Consider the following 21,268-nt stretch of genomic DNA (forward strand, 5'->3'; position numbering starts at 1 on the left):
TATTGATAATTATAAACGTATTATTAGATAGTACCTAGGTACCCATTAAACCTGGTTTAAATTGCTAAAATTTCAGAGCCCCAGCTTGTCAAAGTTGTTAGGTAAATGAACTATTCAAAATGCCTAATTTAAAAAACCAATCATTCTGTAAAAGATTAATAGTTTCTACATTTCCTATAAAATTATATACAGTGGACGCCGCTTATAATACTCACATTGGGACCAGCACAAATTAGGTATGTATAAATGTATAATTGTATAGGTATATTTATACGATTGTGTGGCTATGTGGGTATGACATATATGCAGCCATCCAAGTATAACTATGAGTATATACATACCTAATATCAATATATTATATATATATATTTTCCAAAGATAAATTCTGAATGGTTTATTAATCACGATGTTTGTTAAAATCAATTTTGTAGTACCTATGTGAATGTGAGAAACAAAATAGAATTCACTTGAGACCAATAACCTACACAATATGTTTTGTGCATATTATGTTAACAATTTTGGTTTTCAAGGTTTTTAATTTCTTGTTTTATTTTTAAAGTATATTCAAAACGAAAAGTAGTTCTGTGTTTTAATTTTTGTTCATTCAGTTAAGTGTTGAAAAATATTTGTACAGTTCTAATCTGACAATTATTATTATAAGGGTTGTAATTGTATTTCAGCATAGAGAGAAAAACATTGTTTTTACTTATGAGTTATGTTAATATTATATTATTGACACCTAAGATTTAGTTAATCTGATTTATCTCGTCAAAAAAGCGTATACCTACAAATATTTTTAGTAATAAACCACTGATAATCAGGACTTGTTAGTTCATGCTCTAAAAAATGCTTAAATAATCATTCACTTGGGCATTAAAAATAAAAACTATACACTAAAAATACGTGGATTAAAAAAAAAATCATAAACAATTTTTGAAATAGCAAGAAATATCCATCCATTAAAAATGTATTTTTAATAATTTTATGTAGCGAGAATTCCATATATTTTATACTGTTGGCTGTACCAAAATTAATCCTAATAAAATAATATATCAATTTATAATATCCTTTTCTCAATTAGCATAATTTATCTTTAATATTGTTTTTATGACTTTATTATACCTTTTCTCTTGTACATATTAGTTTTCAAAATACTATAGTACAAAAAGTAACAACATAAATATCATAAATTGTGAACATTTAAATATTCTTAATAGTTGATTCAGATAGATACCTAGTAGTTATGAAAATCAACTAATAAAGGAGAAACGTTATATTAAACCTAGGTATTTTCCCCGATAAATTTAAACCTACTATATAGTTCATAATATAAACTCAATAGTAGATTCAAAACACATAGATATAGGTGCTTATAATTTATTTTTGGCTTGCCAACGAAAGCTTTAAATGAAAAAAAAAATGGTTTTAATGCACACCCGTTGAATCTAAATACTACAAACTTAAGATAAAATACAGGGCAACTTATTTTAATATTTACTCATATGGTACTCATCACCAAAAATAAATACAAATTTAATATTTTTTACATGTTGCATTAACATCTTTATAATCTTTGTAAATAGAGATTATTTTTTCATTTAAGGTAGTAAGAATTAGAATTAGTTCTTCAACCAAACTTTTTAGTACACATAGTGAAAGTTGTTGACGTTCATAATACATCTGCATTTGAAAATTAAAATAACGTGTTTAGAAAATTACTTTAAGAACAATAATTACAAGTTAACAAAAATTGATATGTTTAATAATAAAATGTTCATAATATAGCCATATTAGGTGTAACGTATAACATTACGTATTACACATCACTCATTAGTCATTACTCATTAGACCGCTTGAACTAATTTTGTAATTGATTTTAAAAAATTAATTTAATTATTGGTAATACATGAAACATCAGTTTTAATGGCTATGGTATTTCTGCATAAGCTGTACTCTTTGGGCTTCAGTATAAATGGTCTCTATTTCATTATCTTGGACCAGTTCGAGGGGTTTTGCAGGTGTTTTTCAGTGTGGTTGTGGAATGTAGTTGTTTTTGTCAAAAATGAAAATAGCTGTGGCTATTATTGCCCAATTTGTAAGGGGAACATTGCAATTAACCTGTAAATAAGGCAATAGGTTGAAAATTATATAAAATATGAACTACATTGTACTAAACTATTTCTAAGTGAGTCTAGTGATTTATTTAACAATTTTTGATGCTATTTGAACTACAGTTTATAAAATATTGTGTAAGGTTGAGATTATTTATCATGTGTCGACGTATGTTACTTTTTCTATCTTTCGCTATAGTTGATTTTATGAATTCCTAGAATAGCCCCAATACCTCCCCACAAAAAAACAAAGTTTAAATATTATAGTTTTACAATTGATTTGCACTTAGTTAATTTAATTATACATTTTTGGATATATGATGATTTATAGCATTCATTTACAATTTCCTTTTACTTACGTAATAATATAACTAATAAGTTATTACACACGTATGTTAACATATTTTACATAATATAGGTATAGAGTGATTCACCTAGCATGCTAACCCCTTTTTTTCTTCAATCATGCAGTTATTCAAAATCTGATTTTTTAATTTTTTAATATACTTTAAGACCATATTTTCCAAGTCTTGCGATTTGTTGTACTACTTAAAGAGTGTCTTGTAGAGAGACCAACTTCTGTTTTTCAAATGGGAACACCTCCATCAACTATAAACTATTCAGTAGATAATTTTTCTACATTATTTTATGTATCAAAATTAAAATTAGTACGAATAATTTTTGAGTAATTTAACTTTGAGTTTTATGGATAAAAGGTCCATAGTAATGAGTTTATATGATATGGGGGCTATGGTGATTTGAAAATTGTAGTAATTAATATGAATAATTTGTAAAAAGGGCTCTCGTATAATAAATATATTAGATCCAATTTTACATTTATTTTATAATTATGTAAAACCAGTTTTAAAGACTATTAGCCTCAATACAAACATTTTAATGACTAAGAATTACTCATTTTAATTTTAAATGTGGTGCATCACAATTTTATAAAAAATTATGCACTAATTAAACTACAGTTAAATAGTACAAAAAAATTCAAGAATTTGAAAATATGGTTTTCAAGTATTTTTAAAAATTCTAAGAATCAGAATTTATAAAAATTCATTGTTAAAGGGAAAAATGGGGGCTGAATATGTTTGGTGGATCACCATGAATATATATTTTTTAATTTCGGATAATTGAGTATGTAAATAGGATCTTGACATCTTGTGTTAGGTACCTATTTCATTAAAAACTTCTTACATTTTTTCTTGCAATGATGTCTAACTAATAAGTCAATACTTCTAGTTATTTTATTAAAATTTTTAAGCCCAAAAGGTTAGATTATTTTCTCATGATTTTTAAAATATGACAAGTATATCAGTATATTTCTCTCCCTTAAGTCTATAAATATGTACTTCGGTGCTCATTTTTTTTTCATTCTTCAAAAAAATAAAATATAAATTTCAATATAATAAATAATACCAGTCTAGTTTAAACTAGAGATTATCTAAACTTGGTCTTAAAATTAAACTGAGTTTAAAATTTGGTATGTTTTTCAATGGAAGTTTAAACTTCAGATAGTTAAACTAGGTTTATTAGAGTGGTTAGTAGATTCCATGAATGTTGGAACAACTGTACTACATTAATATTATAACTATCAGTGCATTATTGTTTAAAAACAATTGCATAATAACATTAATTCAGAATAATATAAGTCTTTTAAAGTTAAAAATTGTATTTGTTTATTTCATCTTTGCTTTGCCCCTAACGCCCACCATTTTTCTGAACAACAAAATATTATCTTAAACAATTAAATGATTTACAGCAAATAAATAAAATATAAAAAAGTACTACAATTTTAATTTAGCATTGCATTTTAGATTCTAAGCTAAGCAATTAATGTATTATATTTACAATGTGTTATTTTTTTCAATCTGTCATCAACATAGTAGAAATGCCCAGCATCTTTTCTGATAGAAAAGTGAATCAAATAGGTACTTTGGAGAGGTACATTTTAATTTAGTAAGTAGATTTAAAAATCGTCAGAAATTATTCATGTTATATAGGTAGGAATATTTTTTATATGCATTTTAAGTTAAAATGTTGATGAAATTATTTTTCAGTTAGAAATTCATAAAAGTTATTATTTCTATAGTTAGTATAGTTCTACATTAGACAATCAATTGATTTTTGATATTTCGTTATATTTTCAAAATGAAAATATTTTTACACTTGGATTTTTGCAAAATATTAATATTAGCATTTTCCCTACGTTGTAAAATGTTAATTTATAAATTCAAGAAAATCCTCATTCTCTGATATTTCGTTATTCATTTTTAAATAAAAATAAATGATTCTTCGCACAAGAAATTATTTTCCCACAAACTATCAGTATCATAACTGTCATGATTTTACTCATTCTCTAATTTTAAGTATATATTTAACTATAAATTATTATTGTTTTAGGACTTTACACACATCAACGTGTAACACAATGTTAATATTATTATGTTTTAGGACTGACGTCCGTGTATTAAATAAAATAAATAAATAAATAATGTATGGTACTCCCATATTATCTTGAATACCCAAATATTTCCAAGACTACCTAGGTTTTTTTTCGACTACTTCCATACAGGAATCTATTTATAAATCTATATTCCTAAGTTGTAATCTGTGTCATCGTCATATACAGTTTAATTTTGTTTTTAATGCTGACAGAAAAGCAGGAACTCTGCTTACAGCAATCAAAAAAAATGTTCAGGAAGGTACCACAATCTATTCAGATTGTCGGTGTGTCTATAACATTGAATTATTAAAATTTTTTAATAGGATTTTGGATCTTAAAACCTACTTTCCTCCGCAAAAAAAATTTTTTAACCTATTATTAGGTACCTAACTTATTATTTTTTTTATCTAATTATCTAATTATCTAGTTTTACTTGAAATTGTAAATTGTTTTATATAAGTATACATTATGGTCACGATCTACTAATTATTTAAATTTAGCTTAAAATGTTAATTAAATGTTAACTAAATGTTATTTAAACGTCAACAATATAATACAAATATATTGTACTTTTTTTATAAAGTAGTCGAGATAGTACAATTGTACACCTAAGGTAGTCGAGATAACACAGAAGTACCTAATGTATAGATAATGGATCTATGGCAAAAATACTGCTAAACCAAGTCCAAGCCATCAAGATCAGTGGTTTAACTTAACTTGCTTTTAAGCGTTAAACTAGTCTTGTACAACACATGATTTGGTCTTAAAAAAAGTTTGAGAAAAATCTAGTTTAAACTAGACTGGTACAACGGGCCTTTAATAACACTTTAATATGACCTATACCTATACTCAATTCTAGAGAGTCTAAATAATAATATTAAGGCTCTCTACTCAAATCCATTTAATAATTTCATTTTTTAAACTATACTTGTAACAAATTTAAACTAACTATCCAATTTCAATAATGTAGACATGACGACATGTTGATCATGATAGTGTTGCAACATTTATTGGTTTTGGTTCCTATTTAAAGAGTTGTTTATGAAGAATACTGCAGTATTCCTTATTGACAGTGTGCCTCTGACGCTTGCCTTCTTTTGAAAAATTCATTATCAACTACGCCAGTTATTGTAAGCAAACTGACAGAGATCAAGATGTTAGTGGTTTTTTAATTAACATTTGAAGACGACTTCAACAATAAATGTAATGATGGGTTTATTTCAAGTGAAAAACATAAAAGTGAACGAGTCAAATGAATGAGCTCAGGTCTCAACGACTATGGTGCATTTTCAGATTATTCTGTACTTGTGCTCCGATGCAGAATTAAATGCAACCATTTATAATTTGTCACTTGATAAATTGCTATGATCAGATGAATAAGTACCTAACATGTGTTAGGTTATAAATATTAATATAAAATATATAATAATTATACCAAAGCGTAAATAATAATTTTTCGAAATCCAAACATTTTAAGTCTTTACTTGTTTACGACTGATTCTGTAGTTCTATGATAACTGATAAAATATTGACTGCCGGGAATCTTGATAGCGTGGATGAGGTAAGTGCTGATAAATGATAATATTATGCGTTATCTCTATGAACACTTGTGTGATACCGATAAGAGGTGCCGTCCCTAGTCACTCGTGTCTTAACGTTTTCCTACATTTATATTTTTTGTTTAGTCGATTCGCACTTCGTAGTCCATACACTATCAGATTAACTTTTTAAAGTCGGTATTTGCATTTTGCCATCCATATCCAGTTACTAGGCTGTTAGACACTTGAAGTTTAGACGCATTTAGTATCAGTATCACGTTAGTATTGTTTTCTATGATCGCACTACTGTACCGCTGACTTAGTGTCTTCCATTAGCTCAAGGCACTTTATCCAAAATATTCTTATTCCTCTCTGCTATCTCAATCGCTAACTCTGTGTTTAAATTACATTTAATACATTATATATATATTTCAGGAGACCTTGAAAAAGCATCCTAGTAAATTGGTCGTTGACTCAATGACGGCATATGTTTTACTTAACTTGCGCACATCTAAAAGTTTATAAGTAATATCTAGTATATTATAGTCATCGACATCCAATACTTTCCTAATGGCGGCTAATAAAAAGGTAATTTTTCATATTTATTATTATATCTATTCATTACCTACTGATAAATTACTAAGTTTAAGAGGTTTATAATAATATATCGACAACCTGACTTTAGTACATTCCTTCAGTGGCTTTAAATACTTAACATATTTACTTGTTTGACTAAATGCCAGTATGTATATATATACATCAATTCGAATTTAAATCTTTTAAATACCTACCTACTTACCTAGTGATAAACATACTAACACTCACTGCGTCGGTTAAAATCTTGGCACACGGGCGCCAGGCAACTTTTTAGGCTGCGAGACTACCATCCCCCCAATCGGGCGTGGCAGAAATCTACTTAAAAACCCAATTAGAAATTCTGCCTTCGGGCCTACTTCCATACATTAGAAAAAAATAAAACTACCCAAAGTCAAAAATATAAGCAATCAAAACAATATATTATTAAATTAGATAACTTTTTGTTTTTATTCAAACTGTTAAAATAATATTTCTCTCAACAGTTATGTAAAGTATGAATAATTTTTACAAAAATATTGTATATTTGCTCTAAATTATAATACTTGTATGGTTCAACGTGAATGAAAGAATATTACATTTTTGTTGATACCTGTGTTTGTTCATTAAGTTCAATAATAAAATATTATTTATGTAGGTTATACATTAAGTAGTTAATTATTATTAGGTTTTTGAATTATATGCATGTTCATGTTATGTGCATATTCTAAATCTGATTCAATACAAAATTGTTTCGTGACACAATTCAAATACAAAAATTGATGTTACATATTATTTTTGCACATTTTACTAAATTTTAAGCATTTTATTGAGGATTATGTTTAAAAACCAAGAACAAACAAGTTTTCAACTGTCAAAAATTGTAATTTAAATAATTTACAAATAAAGAGCAACTGTTCATCATCACCTTGTTTATATTTTGAATTATACTATAGATACACCGAGTATTAACTAAAAATATTTGTTGTGATTGACCCGGTCTCATTTAACATTTTATCAATAATAAAAGATATTTTGTTTGAAATAAATATTATGACATGGTTTCATATTTGCTATATTTGATACATTTAACCTTTTTTAAATCTCTTTGAGACTGAGAATAATCATTCAAGATCTACAAATAAAAAATATACACAAAAACTTTGTAATGATAAGTACATTTTTTTTAAATAATTATGCTTTTTCCAAGTTTATTCTCTTATAAAAACATATTTAATTTAAATAAAATTCATGTACTGCATATTTGAGCTTTTTTAGTGCATAAACTTTTGAGCCGCGATTATTACGTTTAAATATAATATGTATTTGAGTGTTTCATTGTTATTATTTATTTATAAAAATAATATTTTGTATTATAGGAAGCAATAGTACTTGCGATTGATGTCGGAAAAAATTCTTTACAACTAGGTTCAGATGGAGAAACAAATTTTGAAAAAGCTAAATTTTGTGCTTCTATGATTTTAAAGAGAAAAGTAATTTATAACTTACATTTTTTTTAGGATAAATTATATTAAATGTATTAGGTACATATTTATCATAATGAAAATATTAATTATTATGTTTTAGATATTTGCTGAAAGTAAAGATTATTTGGCATTAATATTGTTCGGGTCATCTCAAACAAATAACCATCTTGCATCACAAGGATATTATTATAATAATATAGAAATTGTTACAAGTTTAGGTGTAGTGACTTGGGATTTAATTAAACATGTTAATAGTTTATCTCCTTCAGATATAACACATTCAGATTGGCTCAACACTCTTGTCGTTGCTGCAGATATGTTGAAAAGGGAAACTGAGTATGTGTATTAAACAGTCAAGTCTCGATAGTTCAAATTGTTTTCTTGCCTCATTGAAGTATTCTTAAGTTCTGTTTGAGGTATATAACTCAAATTTATTTAGTTTTATTCTCCTTGCAATTTGGGTTATCGAACCTCGACTATACAATTCTAAAACAATATAAAATTATAACTTGTGCTTTGATTTGAAATATAAATTAATAACAACTTACTATCAAGTATAATAAATATGAAATTGGGTTTTTGGAATTAATTCCTATTCAACTCTTTTCTCCATCAGTTTTAGATTGTAACATTATTATTTCTTTTAGTTTTAGAACAATTAAAACTTAAGGAATGAATACATTTTATTTGTTTCAACAAACAAAACAAAAATATTCTTATTCGGTCTGCATTTTTTTCAACAACGACTCAGTACGGAGTTAATTCGAAAGTTTAAATTTTTGACTTTTGCTTTAAATTAAATTAAAACATTACTAAATAAGAAATTGCAGGACATTGTTTGCATTATTTTTTTGTTATAGAATCTTTTCCACCTGGATTAATTTGGGGCTCAAGGTTGTCTGAATTAATGAAAGTCTGGATCAAATAATGAAAACACGTGCATTACCTATAATATACAAGATATAATAATAGGTCCTAAATTGTACTATTATATTCCAATAACAAATTAAACACAATTAAATGCATTTATATTTGTGGAACTCTTTTACATATTTATTTTAGTCTGCAGGACAAACTACGTAGTTTACGTGTTATTAAACGGCTGTCCAGATTAATGGGATTTTACTGAACCTAAAAATAAAAACAACTTCTATACTCGTACAATATACCAAATGACACTATGCTTATTTCTTTTTAAATTACAAAGCTAACAATTTGATTAATTTTATCTTTACATTTATTTTTTATCTACTTACTATTCTAACTTATAAAATGTCAATAATGCATAATAATTTTCAATTTTACAGAGACAAAATATTCAAAGACCTCCAGATCGTTTTGTTTTCAAATCTTGCAACTGATATCTCATTTGATAAAATTGATATAATTGCAAGCGGTATAAAAAAGCAATATATTAATTTGACTATAATGTAAGTTGATTATAAACACATAATATCTATATTAAACTGAAAATAATTATGGCTATTTTAACTTAAAATCTATACCTAGCTTTTTTTATTTTGTTGAAGTAATAAAATAATTTTCGTATTAAATCTCAGATATCATCATTATAATTTAAAATTCTATCTTTTTTAATTAATTATTATTTTCAATAGAAAAAAAAGCAGGGTATTTAAATTCTTTTTTATGTGTCTATCAATCCCTATTGAATCTAAAGAATGAATCGATTTTTGTATTCTAACTAGTTTCTAGTTGACAATTAGTTTGTACTTCCGGAAAAAAAATGGGTGTATTTAAGTAATCTTTTTTTTCTTATATAATGTAATTCAGTAAAGAATAATGACAGATATTTTAAATTTACAACAGATATTTATATTTTTATTTCTAGACTTGTTAAAATGTTCTAAATATTTTGATTGATTCTTTTTAAGCTATTTAATTAACTTTTAGAATAATTTTTAGTTTTTATTCTACTTATGTATTGTATGATGACTTTCTTTTACAAATGTGAAAATCTTATAAATGAGTAATATTCCTCTTAAGTATATCTTACAGCAACTTAAATTATTGATAAACCAGTCACACATTTTTAAAAGCATTTAAAAATATTCTTAAAATTACAAACTTGATAAATTATTTTATAGTTCAAATTTTATAACATATTTGATTTTAATGATTTTAATGTAAGTTTATTTCACAGTTATCTAAAAATATCAAAAATACTTGGTCACAAATTTCTTCTATCAATATTTTAAATTTTTAATAAAATTTAAACGAAAAATAACATTTTTTCCTCTTTTTCAATTACAATACAATTTCAGTTATATAGTCGTAATCCCAAAAATTTTAATCGTGAGGACATGAAACATTTTGTTATTATTTTCTATACAAAAAAACTTTTCAAAATACTTTGACTAATTTATAAATATCATTATTGATTATGTTATTATGATTTGTAAATTGGTAAATTGGTTCAAATAATATTTTTCTTGTACTCCAATATAATTTAACGATGCTCTGTTTATATCTCTAATATGAATCAACAGTATTGTGAATATTTTTTTATAACACATTGAATATATTTTATGATTTCAGAGGTAAAGATTGTGAAGATATATTAGTCAATCCTGTGTTAGAAACATTCATCATAAAAACTGAGGTATTACAATAATAATATCTAATGTGCATATTGAATTTAATTTATTTTGTATACATCATATAGTCTTTAAAATTTAAACTCATGTAATATATTGTAACACATTATGTATGTTATTGGCAATTATCGTGATTCAGATAATAACTAAATTTCCTTCGAAAATTTCTAAAACACTGATTTTTTACTTTGTTAGCAAGTAACAATTTAAATTATAATCAATGTAGCATATATTTTAATTATAGAAATCTTAACCTAATATCTTACATTTATCAGGAATTTTCGAAAATGACTAGGAAGTAATATGTATTCCTATTTGAAGTGATTAACGATCAGGCAATTTTATTCTTGTGTTCTCTTGGCAGTGCCTAATTATCATTATTGCCAATAACATAAACAGGGGAACCTCAATAACTCAAATAGCTACAAGACAAAAAAAATTTCTAGATCGAAAAAATGTTATGTACATCAAGCCTGGGAAAGTTAATGATAACTGTTTATTGAGTTAAGTTAATTTGATGGAAAACATTTTAAAAAGCTTTAAGTTACTAGCTAGCCTAATTTTTTTTTAAACTCAGTTAAGTTATTTATTTTGTTTTTTTTAATATATAAGCAGCTAGTAATATGGTTTAAAATATTAAAAAATATATGTTTATGCAGTAAATATCATCAATAATAATTTTATTATATTTATTATTTAATTATTTATAAACAAACAAAATTGGATCTGATTGAAAGTAACTCGTTATTTATTAAGTTTATATCAATAGAAATCAGTCAAGTTAAAAATTAAGTTAATGAAAACTAAATTGTAAAAAGTTAAGTTAAAATTAATTTAACTTAAACTTTTTACTTGTTTAAACCCAGGATTGATGTACATATTGAAATGCTAGGCCCCAGATATTCCTTGAATTATTGAAAAAATTGACTTAGAAACGCTTGAGTTGTCAAAGTTCAACTGTTTATGAGTTATTATTTTATTTATTAATCAAAGGTTGTATAGTAAAGTTATAATTTATAAAAAAAAATGTGAATCGGATGGCTCATAATTTATTTTTAATTAGTGTGTGGATTTTAAGTGACTTGGTCAATGTTAGATTTAGATAGAGGAGTAGATACAAGATACTTGGGGTAGATAATATTGGCTTAAACTTACATTTTATTTTTTTCATAAATCATTTTATTTGCTTGAATTATTTAATGATAACAATGCAATATATATAGGAGATTGGGGTCTTTTATTGATAAAAGAGTAGGAGGGCAGGTCAAATTAATGTCTATTGTCTCATAGATGATATAAGTTAGTGCTGCCACTGATTTATTATATACATAATGTAATATTACCGTATAAATCAAAACAACTAGATGTAAGTATCTGGAATTTTTTAATTTGTATGTTTTAATTTGATTAAATCTGTGAAACATGATGTATGTAAAAATATCTTGGTTTTATCTAAGTCCAGAAAATACCTATACTATTAAAAATGTTTGAAATTTTACTAAGTTATGCATTACAATTTTTATATTCAAATCAGATAAATAAGAAAATGGATCCTAATCAAATTTGTAATTATTCTTAGGCAACTGCAGTTAATTTTGATTCGGTTCTACCTAAAATTAGTCATTACAAACAAAAAGAAGTAACTCCAAGAGCTTGGAATGTCCCTTTAAGTTTTGGAAATGTTTTTAATATAAAAGTTGCCGGTTATAAAAAGGTATTTACTACTTGATTTGTGTATAAATATGTTTAATTTTGTTTATTTATATTATCTTAAAGACAATAAACTTAAATAACATAATTATTTAAATGTTTAAATATGACAGATAGATGAGACCACAAAAAGCTTTAAGTGGTTATTATGTAGGAATTATGATACACCAGATTCAATTTCAGCAATGAATAAACATACTATATATTCTTATATTGATAATGGTGAAGAAATAGAAGTTGATCGTGATGATATAATAGATGGATTTCGCTTTGGTGATACAATTATACCAGTCTCAGGTAAGTGCATAACATAAACTATTTAAATTTAATCACATTTTTAATAGTATATTTAAATATATATATATATTTTTTTATATAGATTTAGATATACAAGCGTATGGTTATAAATCTGGTCCAAGATGTTTACAAGTATTAGGGTTTACAAAAGCTAAAAATATACAAAGATCATTTTTAATGGATGGAGGATCATATATTTTTAAACCTCACAAAGTAATTAAAAATATTTTTTATTACAATTTACTTTTTCTACTTAATTGAATTATAATAATATAATTTTTAACTGAGGATTGTCAAAAGAAAATTACGAACAAAAAAATATTAGTATACATTATGAGCAGTGTTGTTTTTGTAAAAAAAACTTTAGGCATAATATGATCATTGATGAACTAAAGACAATGATGAAAATATGCAATGAATATTGATACTTTATAATAACAAAACTAAAAAGATCTGGCCCTTCCAAAAGGATCTCCCTTCTCCCAACTTTATACATTTTTATTCACCTTATGTATTAACAACTATTTTGACAGGTCAAATTTAACATTTTATAACATATAGCTCGATAAAATTGGCAATCTCTTGGCAATTCTTATTACTCTATGATGTTAGAGTAACTCAAACATTTTATCCAAAAAACTGCAATAATCGCAGTCACGAACAATGATCAACTTTAACCAATACATCATACACTTATAGGTTGAACCAATCTTAATTTTTTGTTTCATGACTTTAACTTATTAATATTAAAATATTATATGATATAAAATAATAATACGGATTGCTTAACAAGGTAGGTATTATGTACACAAGTGTATTTACGTGTATTTGCACTATCTTTACAGGGAACACACTGGTTCACCAAATGGTAAATAGGTATACCCTATATGCTCTGAAAACACCACTGATTATTAGTAAAAAATTGTAGACATAAAAATTTTAATTTAATTTTTCTCAATTCTAAAAATAGCATCTGTATATAAATTGAAAAAAATTTAATTTCTCTGCTTGGTGTAAGTACGTAAATATGCAGCTCTAATATATTTATATTATTAATAAATAATGATGTATTTTTCAAAAGTGGTTGAGGAGGACCATTTTAAATTGATAAAAACATGAACAACTATCATTTTTCTACAACATTTTGATAATTAATTATTGTAATATTAGTTTTTATATTATATAAACAATTTTAGTTTACAAATTTACAATAATAATTTATTTATAGTATTTATTATTCGTTGTAGGAAGATATTATTGCATTTAGTGCTATTTTCAAAGCAATGGTCGAAAGGGAAGAATTGATGATTATTAGAAAAATTTATTTAAATGATTGTTTGCCAACCATAGGTGCAATGTTTCCTCAAAGAGAAGATAATGAAAATGTATGTATATTTAGCAAATGCTATGTTTAGCATTATAAAATATATTTTATTATATTACAATTAATTATTTATTTAGAATCAACATACATTAATTGTTTTTTAATGCATAATCTGCATGTTTTAGTATTTTGTATGTGTTAATCTTCCATATGCTGAAGATGAGCACTTGTTTAAGCTTCCATCATTGGAATCATTCAAACCAAATTATGAAGAAAAGAATGTTGTCTGTAACCTTATAGATGCAATGGACTTAGATGTAGATGGGTAAATTGAATTATTATTAACTATATTATTAACTTGTTAATTTTACTCATTGATATTATTTAAGAAATGAATTGTTCATGCCTGAAAATACACATGACCCTGAATTACAATATGTGTATGATTGTATTGCTCAAAAAGCTATTAATCCAGACAAAATGTTAACAAAAACAATTCCAGAGTACATTCAGAGTTTGCTTAACCCCCCTGAGAAAATTATGGAAAAAGCTAAGCAACCTATTGATGAAATTATAAAACTATTTTCTCTTCAACAAGAAATTCATGAAAAGTATGTATTTAATATAAATTCTTAGAATTGAATAAATAAATAATGAAAATAATGTATTAATTTTGTTTGTTTAATAGATGTCCAATTGAGGAAAATAATGCTTTACAGGTTAGTTGTGATGAAGAAATGGACATATCAAAACAATGTGTGATTACAGCATTCAGCCCAATAGATGATTTTAATAAACTTTTAGAAAATGGATTTAATTCTACAATAGGTATTAATCAATTTAGTTTTAGGTGTAGAAATATATTGTATTTGTTGCATTGTGTGATACTCTGTAATTATGGAGACGAAATTCAGTATTTCAAATGATTTGTCTTTTATAAACACTCCATACTATCCGATGAAAGTTTAAATCATAATGTAGCATTTTTTACAGTCATTATTCAAAATTATTTTACAATTTTTATGAGTATATTAATATTTTTTTTTAGTTTGTGGAAAGATGAAAAGTATAACTCTAGACCTAATAGAATCTAGTACAAGCATGGAAGATTTAGAGAAACCAGCATCAAATTTGAAAGTCTTAAGAGAATTTTATATACATGGTAATGATGTTAAGTCTTATAATGATTTGATGTATCTTGTAAAAGATTCAGTTCTTTTATCTGGTAAAGAAGAAATGTGGTCACAATTCGTTGATAGTAAGTTGTCCATAAGTGTTCATAAATTAAATATTATTATAGATTTATGATGTAGATATAAGTAGTCCAAACCAATTATTGGTTTATTTTGAATATTTCTTCATTTTTCTTTTGAAGTGTTTGATTTAGCTGAGAGGCTTCAATAAATATTTTATTTAGTTCCGGTCGGTGAAAAGGATCTTGTCATATTACAAATATAGATCATTATCAACCATATGAATACCAATATTATATGCTACTTAATATGATCATATTTGCTGAAAACAGTTTCTTTTTTTATTAGTGAAAAAATATGGAATGATTAATAGTTATTACTTTTGTCCATTTTGGTTGCACCAATAATTCAATTAATATTTTAAATATTAATATATTTCTTACGATTATTGTTTTTTAAATCATAAGTTGGGTGGCAAATAATATTTTAGCCCCAGTAAGAATGGTGGCCTTTACTCTTCAATATATATTTCACTTTTTGTAATGATACCAACTTTAAAGATCATAAATATTTTTTATTGCTTTTGTAAAATCATTTTTACTAGACCCAATTGTTAACAATACTTTTGGATAAAATATAAAAAATATGAAGTTAAAATATAAAAACTATTAGTCTCAAAAGATTATTCTTATCATTATTTACATATTTTTATAGTGTAGTAGAAGATTCATTATATGTAAAAATGTTCTTTAATTTTGTTCTATGATTGGAAATTCTTTTGCTTATTAAATTCCAGCATTTTTTCTATGGATATTATAAATATTAAATACCGAGGGTGTAGCCATTTTTCATTATTTTACTGGAAACTATACCCTGTCACAAAAGAGAAAAATTAGATCAGCAAAATCAACAGTTTTCATCAAAAATGTTCATTTCCCACCAACCTGTTGTAAGGGTGATCATATGGTTCTCAAAGCTCCAATCGCATCAATCATGATGTGAAAAAAGTGGTTGTTCTCTTTTGAGACATAGTATAGATATGTATGTCTTTTAGTCTTTTAGATACATAGTTTATGTTAGTAAGAAGCAATATTTCAGTGAAGAAAACATGTATGTTCATATAGTAATTTTATATTTATTTGTACCTCTTATTACTCGTATTAAGTGAATATTATTAAAACCAAATACATATAATCTATGAAATAACTTATAAGTTATTATTTTTAATTGTATAATATCAATATATTTTTAAGGTGGAATAGGACTTATTACTAATCAAGAGGCAGAAATGAGTGATATTTCACAAGAATTATCTGAAAACTTTATGAAACATGAAGTAATAGAAGATGTTGCAGCAGAGTTTATCATTGATGATGATGATCCGGTAACTATTTTAACTAATATACAGTGTTCAAATAAGTTTTCAGTTAAATTTCCATTCAAAGGATTCAAAACAATATTATTAAATAGATTAAATCAATATCCTGAATTCATCCAATCTAATAAATTTAAAATAGTAATTGCTTTATATTTAAATGTACATTGAAGAAAAAAATTAATTTTAAATTTGGTGTTATTTAACTCATTTTTGTGCATAATATTATGTATTATTCAAACACTATGTACATATCCGAGACATATTAGAGAACCGACTCATTCCTCTCTTCCTTTCATTATTCAACTATAGTCAGTAAAATAATATGTTTTTGACACCATTAATAGTGGGAGCGGGTTACAAACATTTACAACCATTGGAATCATACCATGTTGTCTAAATGCATGTTTTAATTAAGTCTGATTTTCTTTTGTTTCAGCTAAAAGAATTTTTATAAATGGAAACAAGTGTTATTATATAAGTGAATAATACAAATCATCTTACCATCTTATTATTAATTAAGTATGATTTATATTATATATTTTTTGCCTTTTAATAATGCAAAAAGAGAAATTTCACTATTTACTAAGGTACAGTTTAATGTAACATACGATAAAAAAATCAAAAGTGTGTTGTAACTTCTAGTAGATATTATGTTTACTACAAAGTATTTATGTATATAAATTTAAAATTGCTTAATTGTAATACACAAAAAGACAGAATGTTGTACATTATTTCAAATAATGGTCCAATATGTGACCTACACATACATTTTCAGTCCAGTGTGGGACCTACATAAAGGTATTGTTCTATACAGCATTTGTAATAGTTATCATAGTTATTAATTCATTTATGAATTGAATTTTTACACATTGCCTACCAAGGTAGCTGAGTTGCACTTATAGCCGTTTATCGACTTGTCCGCTGTAAAAGTTTACTCATGAAGTTCTTTAGAAAAAAAGCGATCTTAGGTAATCAGAAAATTCTAACAACAAATTAACATTATTAATAAATATCACTAATTACTGCAATATAGTACATAAATTATGTTTAGAATGTTTAGATCAATATCAAAAAAAAAACAAAAACATACATGTATTTATACTTTAGGTATGATCAAAATTGACGTTTTCTTGTGAAGTTTCATAGAAGAGAAAAAAAGACTTAAGATTATTATAAAAAAACTTAAGTCAAAATGCTCTCCTAAAGAATTGGTCACAAATAGTTAGCATATTGGGATGTAGATATAAATATTATTAACAAATACTATTAGCCACTATATTATAGTATGTATATGGTAATAGGGTATGTATGACCAGTGGTCCAAGTGGCTCAAAATTAGTGGAAGAATAATTTTCATGATTTTTATAATTTTCATGTATTGTTTAAATAGTTGTACAAAATAAGTGGAGAGATGGAAAATATGAATTATAAAAAGTGAAGGGATGCCATCCCACCGTATTTCCCCGACCCCTGTAAATAACAGACATGAATATTGTGTTTTTATTAAAAAAAACATACATATATTTATATGCAATAATAAAATTGACGTTTCCTTATGAAAGATTCTTAAGTAAAAATAATGTAGTTAGATTACCATAAAAAGACTAACTGCATTTTAGGTACTTAAAGAATACATCCAAAATAGTAAGCATAGTATATGGATGGCAACATTATTAAATACAATTTTTTTCGAATGTAAGATAATAAAGATTTAATGTTATTTTTTACATATAAATGTATACATGTATGTTATATAAGATTATAAAAAATAGATATTAAATAATATAATTAAGTACACTATTCGGTATCAGTAAATAAGAACTGAAAACTTCTTCATTTTATTCCAAATATATTAATGACATCCTGAATTAAATTATCCTTGTTTATCATCATACACAACCCATTTAAACAATTTTCTCCTGTAGTCGAGCGAAGCCATGTTTTTACTCGTCTTAATGTACTGAACGATCTTTCTATTGTGCACGTTGTCGGAGGCAGTGGTATAAAAATATTAAGTATTTGAAAAATAGTAGGATAATATTAGCAATGAGCCAATAAATCAACAAACAAAATTTCATCACACTGGGAGTCAATCAAATTTTTATCAATCCGATACTAATACCAAATATTAGATTCCTCTATCATATTTTCAATTTCATAATGATCAGTGATCACTAATCAGTCAATGTTGTCTGATAAAATATTTGTAGTACCTATATTGTGATCTTTATGGATTTAGCACGAATTATCTGCGATAAATAATTTTACATTTAGGTACCTATACGAACTACAGACTACGACCTATCTATGATGTTAATATACAATAACAATGAGTATATTTTTATACTTATTTCATATCTTAAAATTGATTTCAACAAATAATTTGCCTCGGTAATAAGGTAATATTGTGGTAATATTTATTGAGCTACAAGTTCATAATATTTTTTTCCAGGGGGGGGGGGAAGTGCCCTGTCTTGCCCCCCCCCCCTCCCAATGGGCAGCCATATTAAGAACCATTCACAAATATTAAATATATAAACGTTATTAATAAATATCACTTATATTACTGCAATATAAGAGTAGATAGCTAACAAACATTGGATTGTGTTTAGATCAATAAAAAAGAATAATGAATTTTTATGTACATAATAGATTTGAAGTTTTCTTATGAACGATTCTTAGGTACAAAAAATGTAGTTAGATTAACATTAAAAGACTAACTATGTTTTAAGTACCAAAAGAATATATCATAAATTGTAAACAGTATGGATGTCAATATAAACATTATTAACAAATACTAATAATATTAGTATACTATATGAAATTTATAAAAAGCATTAATATTGTGTTTTGATTAAAATTAAAAAATTCTTATAATTATGTAAAAAAAAAAAAATGAAGTTTTCTTGTGAAATTTCTTAGGAGATAATAAGGACTGTAGATTACCATTAAAACACTAAAGTCCAAATTCACTCCTAAAAAATCTTACATATACTATAAATGTACGTAGGTGCTTTAAAAGAGTTAATAATAACTAAATATAACTCAAATTAAATTGTATTTTTATCTACAAAATGTATATAAGTGAAATATAAAAATTGCATTTTTTTTAAGAAATGCTTGAAGGACACAAATACGATATTTGATTAACGCAAACAGACAAATAACAATAATTTGTTAATGCTTAAGAACTATTCACAAATATTAAATATATAAACGCAAATATAAACGTTATTAATAAATATCACTAATATTACTATAATATAAGCGTAGATAGCTAACAAACATTGGATTGTGTTTAGATCAATAAAAAAGAATAATGAATTTTTATGTACATAATAGATTTGAAGTTTTCTTATGAACGATTCTTAAGTACAAAAAATGTAGTTAGATTAAAATAAAAAGACTAACTACATTTTAGGCACTAAAAGAATCAATCACAAATGGTAAACAGTATGGATGTAGAATGTAGATATAAACATTATTGACAAATACTAATAATATTAGTATACTATATTAAATTTATAAAAAGCATGAACATTGTGTTTTAATCAAAAATAAAAAATACTTATAATTGTGTAATGAAAAAATTGATGTTTTCTTGTGAAATGCTTGAAGGAAGCAATCATGCCATTTTATTAACACAAACAGACAAACAACAGTCATTTGTTAACTCTTGAGAACCATTCACAAAATGTACAAAATAATGTATTTTGATGACGTAATGAAATTGATATTTTTTTTTGAAGTTCTGGAAGTATAGAAAAAACCATAGGTTACCACAAAAAGAATATCTACTGTAGTTATTGTACAACTCAGGAATCTTTCTCTGCTTCAATACATAGATACCCAAATTGTTTTAGAACATTGATATTGTAGATGGAACTCCCTGGGGCCTGGACATGAAATTAATACCTATTTAAGTTATCAAATTATAACACTGTTTATATAAATAGCGTCCACATAAATAGGTATACAGATGCAGATTTATCAAAGTCTAGTATTCTCGAATTTAAGATATCCGGTATGTGTACAATATTCTAAATGGCTCTCATAAATTCAGGGAAGTACTAAACCCTGTGACCATGTATAAAATTCAAAAATAATAATACTATAATGATTTTACCATGCTAATTATAATTTAATTTTTTAATTTTTTTATAATATTAAATTTTATAATTATTCCGAACTATGTAATTATCATCAATTGCTAGTATGTACTAGTCACAACGATATTTTAAAATGCAATGTTACTCTGAGTTACACAAACACCATTACATGTATTATTATTTATTACAATATAGGCATGCAATTGTAGTCACTAGTCAATAATATAGGTGGGTAATTATATTTTAAACTAAATTATTTGTATTACAATAGAAATATGAAAAAATTACGACAATACATCATTTATAAATTATAATTTGTAACTAACCATTCATTTGTAAGTTGTGACCACAAATAAACAATAGTATATTTATAATATAATTGATATTAAGGAGGTTGGAAGCAGCGTACTTATTTTATGTTTTAGACCTAAAAACTCGGAAAAATTACGCCAAAATAACTGGATTTGAATTCTGTAAAAAG

At 25.2% G+C, this 21,268-nt stretch overlaps 1 protein-coding gene across 1 annotated transcript; it reads left to right on the forward strand.

The window, feature by feature from the left end:
* Positions 1–6,170: 6,170 nt before the first annotated feature.
* On the forward strand, positions 6,171–17,757 carry LOC111041924 (X-ray repair cross-complementing protein 5-like). Its single transcript, XM_022326380.1, has 16 exons — positions 6,171–6,379; positions 6,537–6,689; positions 8,054–8,167; positions 8,262–8,497; positions 9,469–9,591; positions 10,718–10,781; positions 12,356–12,490; positions 12,600–12,783; positions 12,866–12,996; positions 14,031–14,168; positions 14,293–14,432; positions 14,497–14,718; positions 14,796–14,935; positions 15,156–15,365; positions 16,554–16,684; positions 17,115–17,757. Exons 2-16 carry the CDS (start codon positions 6,672–6,674, stop codon positions 17,130–17,132), a joined length of 2,004 nt encoding a protein of 667 aa, XP_022182072.1. The 5' UTR covers positions 6,171–6,379; positions 6,537–6,671; the 3' UTR covers positions 17,133–17,757.
* Positions 17,758–21,268: the final 3,511 nt, after the last annotated feature.

The sequence above is a fragment of the Myzus persicae genome, unplaced genomic scaffold (assembly GCF_001856785.1).
Source record: "Myzus persicae strain clone G006 unplaced genomic scaffold, MPER_G0061.0, whole genome shotgun sequence".
In the NCBI taxonomy this organism is placed as follows: Eukaryota; Metazoa; Arthropoda; class Insecta; order Hemiptera; family Aphididae; genus Myzus; species Myzus persicae.

What these genes read in the sequence shown, in the direction of transcription:
- LOC111041924 (XM_022326380.1), top strand. An exon ending in ATATTTTTAAACCTCACAAA is followed by an intron (nt 12,997 to 14,030) that starts GTAATTAAAAAT and finishes TATTCGTTGTAG; the next exon opens with GAAGATATTATTGCATTTAG. An exon ending in GTGGTCACAATTCGTTGATA is followed by an intron (nt 15,366 to 16,553) that starts GTAAGTTGTCCA and finishes TATATTTTTAAG; the next exon opens with GTGGAATAGGACTTATTACT.